We start from the raw sequence: 11513 nt of genomic DNA on the forward strand, positions 1-11513 counted from the left end.
GCGGTCTCCATTGGTCTTCCTTGTCCCTGCTCCTGGGCCATCATTGGTATTTGGTGATGCTTATTGAATAGAAGGGATGGATTGACATCCAAGGGCAACGGATATTAGAATCTGATTCAATCAACCAAGAATAATTAGGCTTTTATTTTGTTTTCATTGTCGTTGTTCATGCTCACGCAGAATTCAAATCTTGTGTGCATTCTGGGACACCCTATATATTTTTAAAACATATTTTTATTGATTTCGGAGAAGAAAGGAGAGGGTGAGAGAGAGAGGAACATCCATGAGGAGAGAGAATCATGGACCGGCCGCCTCCCGCACGCCCCCTACCGGTTGGGGATCGAACCCGCAACCCGGGCCTGTGCCCTGGACCGGGATTCGAACCTGGACCTCCTGGTTCACAGCTCGACGCTCTAACCACTGAGCCAGGCCGGCCGGGCACGGATTCATTGTGTTGTGGATGACGTATCGCTGAGATATATACCGTCTTTTTTCTTACTTTTTTTGCCGGATTTGAACGGCTCCTATTTTGCAAAGCCATTGTACAGCCAGACGCAGGAGACATATGGGTCTGGAGCAGCGATGGCGAACCTATGACACGCGTGTCCGAGGTTGACACGCGAACTCATTTTTCTGGCTGATAATCCTTGGTTCCATGGCACTGAAATATACCAAATAAATATCAAAAAATATACGTCTTTGTTTGACTGCGGTCGCAAAGATCAAACAGTCTCTATAGGTGACACGAAACCAGAATTAAGTGAGGGCTTTTCAAAATGCTGGCAGGCTGAGCCCAAAAGGTTCGCCGTGGCTGGTCTATAGTTTTCTGTTAATTTAATTTAATTTTTTTTTAAAAATGTCTGTGTGTTGTTGAAAGTATTACAGATGTCCGTTCCCCCCACCTACCCCCTCCATCGATCCCCTCCTCCACAATCCTGCCCCCCAACCCCCAGGCCCTCACCCCCCTATTGTCTGCGTCCACGTGTGATGCATCGATACATACAAGGTCATTGGTTGGTCTCTTCCCACCCACCCACCCTCTCTCGTCTTCCCTCTGAGATTCTGCAATCCGTTCAAGCTTCTATGTCTCTGGGTCTATTTTGTTCATCAGCTTAGATGGTTCGTTAGATCCCAATTAGGAGGGAGGTCATGGGATACGCGTCTTTCTCCGGCTTAAAAGAATAAAATAAAATTCAACGAAGGGAGCCCTGGCCGGTGTGCCTCAGTGGATAGAGCGTCGGACAGCGGACTGAAGGGTCCCGGGTTCGATTCCCCGTCCAGGGTACATGCCCGGGGTTGCGGGTTCGATCCCCAGTCAGGGGGCGTGCAGGAGGCAGCCAATCCATGATTCTCTCTCATCATGGATGTTTCTCTCTCTCTTCCCCTCTCCCTTTCTCTCTGACATCAATCAAAATATATTTTTAAAAAATTCAACAAAAGGAGCAACATTTAGCATCGAGCGCTTTTTAAAATTTTTTTTTGCAAATCTCTAATTATTTTTACATGTCTCTCTGCAGACATAACAAAAAGTGTGTAAAGATCTCTCTTGGTTTGCTTTTAAAATATATACATATTTATTTTTATTGATTTCAGAGAGGAAGGGAGAGAGAGAGAGAGAAACATCGATGATGAAAGAGAATCATGGATTGGCTGCCTCCCGCACGCCCCCTCCTGGTTGGCGATGGAGCCTGCAACCTGGGCATGTGCCCTTGACCGGGACTTGAACCCGTGACCCCCTGGTTCATAGGTCGACGCTCAACCCCTGAGCCACACCGGCCGGCATCTCTTCATTTTCATCGGCCCTGATGACGATGCATCATGTGGTTTGGACGCATCTGGTGGGCCTTTGCCCCTGGCGACCATTCAGAGAGCAAATTTGCATGTGGCTGAGGCAGGCCCCGCCTTTTGGGGGTGGGACCAAGCACCTCCATCTCCACGGGGTCTCCTGGGCGTGAGCAGAAAGGGCTGGGGTGGGGGTGACGGTGTCTTCCAATCGGATGCCCTGGTGACTTTTCCCAGCATCTTTCTTTCCGGGGTTCCTGTCCTCCACGTATGGGCTGCCTCTCGGGGTGTCGCCGGGGCCTTGCCTGGTGCCTCAAGGGCCCTTTCTGTCCTGCAGGTGGAGGGCGCAATAGACCCAGCTCGAATGGATATAATTATGGTAAAGGCGTGGTGTCCGCACAGCCGCGAGGGGCGAGGGTGTCTTTGGAGAGCTGACACCCCCACCTCTGGGTGCTTGGGTGGTGGGGGAGGAGAGGGGACTCTATACCCCCTTTTGTCTGCGCCTTTTGCATGGGGATCTGAGTTGCCATCTGGTCCTGCTTTGCACGCGATTTCGTTGTTGCTTTTGCAAAAAAATATGTTTGTATTGATTTCACAGAAGAAGGGAGAGAGAGAGACATGAATGATGAGAGAGAATCATGGATTGGCCGCCTCCTGCACGCCCCCTACTGGGGATGGAGCCTGCAACCCGGGCATGTGCCCTTGACCGGGAATCGAACCCTGACCTCCGGGTTCCTAGGTCGATGCTAAATCACTGAGCCACACTGGGCGGGCAAGGCCTTAGATGCTCAAAGGGATGGAGGTCTGCTTCATGCTGTTATTGCATGTGCATTCATGCCTTTCTGTGCCCCTGTGCATGATGTAGCTATGGACACACGTGTGCATGGGTGTTTATGGGTGTGTGTGCATGTGCTGGTGGCTGTATGTGCAAATGCACGCCTGTGTATCGTGTACACACGTCTGTGAGTGTTGATTTGCATGCATGTGCACATGTGCTCAACACATTGCACATGCATGCGGCCTTTGCACAGTCACATATGCACATGTGAGCATACATGCGCACGTACACATGCATGCGTGTTTTGTGCAAGTGTGTGCATGTGCACATGTGTGTATGCACGTGCCTTTGTAAGTTCACACATGCATACGCGGGCATTGATTTGTATATGTGTGCATGCGTGTTTGTGCATGCGCGCACAGGCATGTGGCATTTGCAAGCTCACAACACACGCAGGGATGTACGTGTGTTCCCATGTGCTATGCATGCAGGAGGTTTGCAAGCATGCACCTGTGTGTGTGTAGTTTGCACACGCACACATGGGTGCCGGTGTACATGCCTACATGTGTGTGCACATCTATGTGCTTGTCTGTATTGCACGTCTTTGCTCATGCATGCGTGTTCCCTGACCCTCGACATGCACGCTGTGTTTCCGGGCCCCTTCATGCCCCCTTCCAGTCCCCACGGTGAGAGGTCGGCCACTGGGGGCCGCGATTGGCCCCTCCAATGCACGCGTGACCCTGTGCTTTTCCTGTTGCAGGTGGAGGCGGCTACAACACGTATGGCAACCCGCACGGTAATTCATGGGTGCAGCTCAGCCCCATCTTTTCATTTTTCACCTAGAGGCCCGGTGTATGAAATTCGTGCACTCAGCGGGTGGTCCCTCAGCCCGGCCTGCACCCTCTCGTAATCCGGGACCCCTCGGGGGATGTCGGAGACCCGGTTTCGACCCGATCTTGTAGGCCAGGCCAAGGGACCCCACTGGTGCTCAAATTCATGCACCGGGCCTCTAGTTATTAATATTTTAAAAATAATTAATTTTATATAAAACCCAAGAGCGTTTGGATCAGCAGATAAAGCATCAACCTTTAGATTGAAGGGTCCCGGGTTCGATTCCCAGTCAGGGCACATGCCAGGGTTGTGGGATTGATCCCCTGTGGGGGGCTGGCAGGAGGCAGCTGACCCATGATTCTCTCTCATCATGGATGTTTCTATCTCTCTCTCCTTTCCTCTCTCTCTCTCTTAAAAATAGTCAATAAAACATATTTTTAAAAAAAGAATTAATGAAAAAGGTGTATCCGTTGTCTAGTGTGAAGTTTTCACACCGTGACCACTGAGAAAATGAATGAAAAATGTGTATCAGTCAGCTACGCTGTGTAACAAAGGTTCCTGACACACAGTAGCTTGAAACACAGCCATTTATCCGATGAGCAGACGGGCACATCTACACTACCTATACGCTTGATGGAAAAGGGCCCGCCCCTATTCATGTTTTGTAAAGAATGAATCACAAAAGTGTATCAGCTAGTTCGGCTGCGTAACAAAGCGTCCTGACACACGGCAGCTTGAAACACAGCCATTTATCCGATGAGCGGACGGGCGCGTCTACACGAATCCATTCTTTTGTAAAGAATGAATTCTATGCAGGGATCTAAGGGCCAGGGAGACCCGCGGTAACACCCATTTAGTTCCCGAACTGGGGGGTGACGGTGAGCTAGGTTAGGGTGTCGGCGTTCCTGCTGGCCCCATTTTTTCCCCCCCGTCGGACGATCTTGCTTTTCCTTGACTCCTGCAGGAAACACGGTCGCGAAAATCGTGTCTCCCATCGTATCCGTCGTGGTGGTGACGCTGGTGGGGGCCGCGGTCGGCTATTTCCAACGCAACAGGAGGAGAAATTGCTTCAGAGGAAATGGTGAGTTCCATTTCCTTTTTTTTCCTATTTATAGAAAATACGTACTTTCTGGAATCTTTCATGAGCAACGTTATTTCTGGGTAAGTCCAATAGAGACCTTCGTGCCTAGTTAAGGGATTAATTTTTGTTTTTTTCTCCCATTTGTTTTTAGAGAGAGTGGAAGGGAGGGAGGGAGGCAGGGAGAGAGAGAGAGAGAGAGAGAGAGAGAGAGAGAGAGAGAAACATCGATGTGAGAGAGGCACATGGACCAGTTCTCTCTTGCCTGCCCTTGACTTGGAATCAAAGCCACATGGGCCTACATTCTAACCAGTGAGCCACACTGGGTCAGGGTGCAAATATTATTCTCATTTTTTAATATATATTTTTATTGATCTCAATGAGGAAGGGAGATAGAGATAGAAACATCAATGTGAGAATCATGGATCGGCTGCCTCCTGCACGCCCCCTACTGGGGATGGAGCCCGCAACCCGGGCATGTGCCCTTGACCGGGAATCGAAGCTGCGACCCTTCAGTCCGCAGGCCGATGCTCTATCCACTGAGCCAAACCAGCCAGGGCACAAATATTATTAAAAAAAGATTATATATATATATATATATATATATATATATATATATATATATATATATTGATTTCAGAGAGGGAGAATGAGAGAGAGAGAGAGAAGCATCCATGATGAGAGAGAATCATGGACCGGCTGCCTCCCGCACGCCCCCTACTGGGGAGGGAGACCACATGTACCCCGACAGGGAATTGAACTTTGACCTGCTGGTTCATAGGTTGACGTTCATCTGTTGAGCCACACCGGCCAGGTTCATTTGAACGAAAGGCATAGAGTTACTCGAGTCATTTAGGATGCTCAAAAACTATCCTATATCGCCCTAACCGGTGTGGCTCAGTGGATAGAGCATTGGCCTGCGGACTCAAGGGTCCCAGGTTCGATTCCGGTTGAGGGCTTGTACCTTGGTTGCGGGCACATCCCCAGTAGGGGGGGGGGGGCGTGCAGGAGGCAGCGGATCGACGTTTCTCTCTCATCGATGTTTCTGATTCTCTATCCCTCTCCCTTCCTCTCTGTAAAAAATCAATAAAATATATTTTTTAAAAAAACAACTATCCTATATAATAAAAGGCCAGCGACCAGAACGACCAGGACGACCGCTCGATCAGTCGCTGTGAGGTTCACTGAGCGCCTCTGGGTCCCTCCCCACCCACATCCCGCAGGCTCTGACCACAGCATGGCGAACGGGGAACCATGGGAAACGGGGTGGGTGGCGATGAGTGGGCGGAAGGTGGCCCGGATGTCAGGCCAGGCCTAGGAACCCTACGCGTGCACGATTCTGTGCGCCGAAGCTCTAGAAAGGTAGAATAATAACAATTCTCTAAGACCAATGTGTCGCATTTTTCTTTTCCTTTTTTTTAAAAAAATATGTCTATTGATTTCAGAGAGAAAGGGAGGGGGGAGAGAGAGAGAGAGGCATCCATGATGAGAGAGGATCATGGACCGGCTGCCTCCTGCACGCCCCCGACTGGGCATCGAGCCCGCAACCCGGGCCTGTGCCCTTGACCGGGAATCGAACGGTGACCTTCTGGTTCCTAGGTCGACGCTCAACCACTGAGCCGCCCTGGCCTGGCCGGAGGGGTTTCCTTCCTCTGCTGCGATGTCCTCACGGCCGTCTTTTCTTACAGAACCCGAACATGTGTGATCGGGACGCCCGGTGGTCGCCCCGAGAAGAAACATCGCAGCGGACAGCCACCCTCGTCCGTCGCTGCTGTGGGGACTCGATGTCATTCTTGGTGTCATTCACCTTCTCCCCCCTTCCCCCCGAAAGTGTTTTCTCGCCCATTGGATCTCGATGGGTGGCCTCAAAGCAACCCCAACCCCCATCCACATTCATTGGACAGGCTGTGTGTCTGTAGATCAGTTAGTCAGTTGGACCCGGGTGGGGTGTCCCCAAGATGATTGGATTTGTTCTGTTGATTCATTCATTCAGACACAGAGATTTTTTTCGACTCGGTTCTCAACTGTGACACTACCTCCTGGGGCCGCGATTCCACCCAATTTTTTAAAATCTTTATTGTTGAAAGTATTACGTATGTTCCCCTCTCTCCCCACCCCCATTGAACCCCCTCTAGCCCACCTCCGACCCCCCATCCCAGGCCTTCCCCACCCCCTATTGTCTGTGCCCACCGGTTATGCATACTAGGTGTACCGGCTCCTAATGCAGATTTTTTTTCAATCGATGGAGTTACACATCCTATATCACAGTGATTCTCAACCTTCCTCATGCTGCGACCCTTTAATACAGCTCCTCAAGTCGTGGTGACCCCCAGTTTCATGGTTACAAATCGAACATCACGAAAGCACAGTGATCAATCACAAAAACTATATGCAATTATACATGTGTTTTTCGAGGGTCTTAGGCGACCCCTGTGAAAGGGTCGTTCGACCCCCAGAGGGGTCTCGACCCACAGGTTGAGAACCACTGCTGTGTAATAAAAGGCTAATATGCAAATTGACCAAATGGCGGAACGACCGGTCGCTATGACGCGCACTGACCACCAGGGGGCAGACGCTCAATGCAGGAGCTGCCCCCTGGTGGTCACTGCGCTCAGCCAGAAGCCAGGCTCACTAAAGCCGTCCGTCGGACATCCCCCAAGGGCTCCCGGACTGCGAGAGGGCACAGGCCGGGCTGAGGGACACTCCGCCAACCCCAAATCCACGAATTTCGAGCACCGGGCCTCTAGTATGTTGACAGATATGCGATTTGATACGTGTGGTATTTTGTTGTATTGACAACAAGCTTCAGTGCTTCCTGTGTCAAATTTGCTGAAGGCGTTAACATCATAGATATGTTTACGCTTAAAAATGTCGCATTTCGTGCCAAAAAAAAAAAAAGAGAGAGATTTGAGGGTAGTCTTAATTCATTGCTTTATTTTGGAGAAAAGTGCTGCTGAAAGGGATCGTATCCTTCGGGAAGCTTACGGTGCACATGCTCCATCTCAAGATCCTTGTGCACGCTGGTTGAAACGCATTAAAAGCGACAATCTCGATGCAAAAGACAAAGAACGTCCAGGTCGACCGGAACCACGCTGTGATCGTGAAACGGCCAGAATTTTCCAGAAGACACGGCAACGTCATCTTCCTTCCTGAGGACGCCCCACCGCCCACTTCAAAAACCAGCTAAAGAGACGTTCAAAGGTCTGGCCTGGGACGTATGAACCCACCCGCCATGTTCACCAGACCTGGCCCCTTCCGATGGCCACTCGTTCCAAGCAATGGCACACACACTTTCAACACGTATGCAGAAGTGGGAAAATCGGGTCTCTGAAGGGTCTGCCCCCAAACAGGAGAAGTTCTACTGGGACGGGATCCACCAATCCCCTGAAAGATGGGGGGAAATGTGTAGCTAGCGATGGACATGACGTTGCATAAAGCACTTTGGATGTTTCTCTTGGAATTCCTGTGTTTTCTTGGATGACGAAATCTGCATTTTTCACCGGTGCAACGGGTATACGCACTCAAGGTCTTCGGTGGGTCTCTTCCCACCCACCCACCCTCCCCTGCCTTCCCTTTATGATTCCTCACTCTGTTCCCTGCTTCCACGTCTCTGGACTTATTTTGTTCGTCCGTGTATGTTGTTACTTAAGACTCCACGTAGGAGTGAGATCATGGGATCCATGTCTTTCTCTGATGGGATTATTTCTCTCAGCATCATACTCTCCAGGGTGCTCCGTGCTGTCTCCGGGGGGTGAGCGATCCACCTTTTTCATGGCTGCGTAGTATTCCACGGTGTCGATGGACCACAGTTTTGTGTGTTATGATCCACTCGTCTACCGATGGGCGCTCCATTCCCGACTTTTCCACACCCTGTGCTTTGTCCCAAAAGACGGAATGTCGGCCCAACGGCCCAGGGTCCTGGGGGGGGGGGGTGGGACTGGCTCCTGGGAGACCAAGAATGATGCTTTCGGCGGCGGCGCCAACAATCCATGGTGGGGAGTAGAACGATGCTCCGTTCTTTGGTTACGTGAGTGGAAATGCGTGGAGGGTGACCTGGGAATGAGTGATGAGTGACATGGAGGCTGGGCACCCATCACCGATGCCTGACATACAGAATGGATTTGGGGGTGGGGGGAGGATTCTAAGGGTAAAATATCTCCTGTGAAAACATTCTCTGAGATTCAGGGCGGGGATACCTATCCATCCATCTATCCACTCATCCTTCCATCCATCCATCCATCCACCCATCGATCCTTCTAACTGTCCATCCATTCATCCATCCACTCACCCTTCCATATATTCATCATCCACTCATCCATCCTTCTGTCCATCCATTCATCCATCCATCCATCCATCCACTCACCCATTCATCCATCCATCCATCCATCCACCATCCATCCATCCATCCACTCATCCATCCATCCACTCATCCATTCATCCATCCATACATCCATCCATCCATCCATCCATCCATCCACTCATCCATTCATCCATCCATCCACTCATCCATTCATCCATCCACTCATCCATTCATTCATCCATCCATCCATCCATCCACCATTCATCCATCCATTCATCCATCCATCCATCCATCCATCCATCCATCCATCCATCCATCCACTCATCCATTCATCCATCCATCCATCCACCCATCCATCCATCCACTCATCCATCCATCCATCCATCCATCCATCCATCCATCCACCCATCCATCCATCCATCCACTCATCCATCCATCTACCCATCCATCCATCCACTCATCCTTCCATCCATCCATCCATCCATCCACTCATCCATCCATCCATCCATCCATCCATCCATCCATCCACTCATCCATCCATCCATCCATCCATCCATCCATCCATCCATCCATCCACTCATCCATCCATCCATCCATCCATCCATCCATCCATCCATCCATCCATCCTGTGAAATCTTATGCTTTTCAATTTCTTTAAAAAACTGTCTTTATTGATCTTGATTTTTAGAGAGAGAGGAGCAGAGAGGGAGAAAGAGAGATAGAAACATCGATGATGAGAGAGAATCATGGAGAATCATGGGCTGCCTCCTGCACGCCCCCTACTGGGGATGGAGCCTGTGGGAATCGAACTAGCAACCACTTGGCTCATGGGTTGGTCTTCAACCACTGAGCCACACTGGGTCGGGGCTCAATCTCTTTTTTGGGAACGACTACAGGACAGAAATAGCGATTTTTTAAAATCAGGTGCTCAGCCATTTCGTGTTGTTCATCGTGTTTGATACGCTGTAGGTACCGTAGCTCAACGCGACGTACGGCTTTCTTCATGGATGCTTGTTCCTTGTACTGGAGTAGAAAAAATCTTACATCTTCCAACATCGAAAGAAAGGTCACAGGTGTTTGCTTGTATTCTAGGGATCCTTTCGGGGAGAGGAAAGGGGGTGATTAGGGCATATGACTGTCGTTGGACTCTGTGACCATGAATGTTCTGTAGGACTTGTAGACTTGGCCGTGAGTGTGCGAACCAAACAGTGAACACATCCCTGGAAATCTGGAACTCATGAGGAGGACTCCCTAAAAATGCCAAATGTTCAGGCTTCCATTTTGGATTGGGGTCTACGTCTCCAAAGGGAGAGAGAGAGTTGAAAGCAAAAACTATTGGAAAAAAGAACTGAATGCTAATGATCATGATAGAAAAATGGTAAATTTGGGGGGGATAAATGATGAGGGAAGGGGACTTGGGTTGGTGGACAGACAATGCCATAGACAGATGATGTGTCATAGAATTGTATACTTGAAACCTGTATAATTTTATTAACCCAATGTCACCCCCATAAATTCAATAAAATGTTAAAAAAAGGAAAACGGCCAAAAAAAAAAAATTGTTACAAATCTCTGTGTGTTGATCAGTAAAGACAACCAGAATAGATGATAGGTTGGAAGAACATGGTGAATTAAGACACAGCGTTTGCAGGTTTAGTTATGTGCTGGGGGTTTGCGTGGAGGGAAATCTCTGACGTTTCTTTTATAAAATAATTTATATTAAAAAATACAAAATACACACACACACACCACCAACAACAGATGATCCCGATGAGCTGTCTTAAACAGAATCGCATATCTCACATCATCCAGCCTCAAATGTCAGTATTGCTGAGGGCAAGAAATTCTGTCTTAGTGTGAGGGACTTTGTCTGTTAGTCTGTCTACCCAAACATCCATCCATCCATCCACTCATCCTTCCATACATTCATCATCCACCCATCCATTCTTCTATCTGTCCATCCATCCATCCATCCACTCGTTCATCCATCTGTCCATCCATCCATCCATCCATCCATCCATCCATCCTTCCATACATTCATCATCCACCTATCCATTCTTCTATCTGTTCATCCATCCATCCATCCATCCATCCATCCATCCACTCATCCATCCCTCTCTCCCATCCATCCATCCATCCATCCATCCATCCATCCTTCCATACATTCATCATCCACCTATCTATCCTTCTGTCTGTCCATCCATCCATCCATCCATCCATCCATCCATCCATCCATCCATCTATCCATCTATTCCTCCCATCCATCCACTCATTTATCCCTCTCTCCCTCCCTCCCTCACTCCCTGCCTCCCTCCCATCCATCCATTTATCCATCCATCCATCCATCCATCCATCCATCCACCTATCCATTCATCCATCCACCTACCTATCCATCCATCCATCCATCCATCATCCATCCACCCACCCACCGACGCATCCATCCATCCATCCATCATCCATCCACCCACCCACCCACGCATCCATCCATCCATCCATCCATCCATCCATCCATCTATCCATCCATCCATTATCCATCCATCATCCACCCACCCATCCATTCATCCATGCATGCATCCATCCGTCCATCCATCTGTCCACCCTTTCATTCATCCATCTGGGGGTTGGAGACCTGGGAAGCCACTGGACACCCTGCGATGCCCAGCGAAGACGTCCACTCTCTGGAGAAGCACGTCCCAGAATGTGCCCGGCCCGGCCTGATCTTTGCTCCTGGTGAGACGTGGACA

At 49.7% G+C, this 11513-nt stretch overlaps 1 protein-coding gene and 1 long non-coding RNA gene across 2 annotated transcripts in view; both read left to right on the forward strand.

Moving 5' to 3' along the window:
• The first annotated feature begins 2370 nt into the window (after nucleotides 1–2370).
• LOC308512183 lies at nucleotides 2371–7926 on the forward strand. Its single transcript, XR_013995468.1, has 3 exons — nucleotides 2371–3356; nucleotides 4356–4472; nucleotides 6158–7926. It is a non-coding gene; the product is annotated as an uncharacterized lncRNA (long non-coding RNA).
• Nucleotides 7927–11423: 3497 nt separating this feature from the next.
• The window catches only part of LOC308512234 (glycogenin-2-like), a gene marked incomplete at both ends in the record, with an annotated part of 27385 nt that continues 27295 nt past the window's right edge, over nucleotides 11424–11513 (forward strand). The window contains one exon of the mRNA XM_081082033.1: nucleotides 11424–11499. Coding sequence (XP_080938159.1) covers nucleotides 11424–11499 — 76 coding nt within the window. The remainder of the gene's footprint in view (nucleotides 11500–11513) is intronic.

This window comes from Myotis nattereri (genome assembly GCF_964212035.1).
Source record: "Myotis nattereri genome assembly, chromosome: Y".
In the NCBI taxonomy this organism is placed as follows: domain Eukaryota; kingdom Metazoa; phylum Chordata; class Mammalia; order Chiroptera; family Vespertilionidae; genus Myotis; species Myotis nattereri.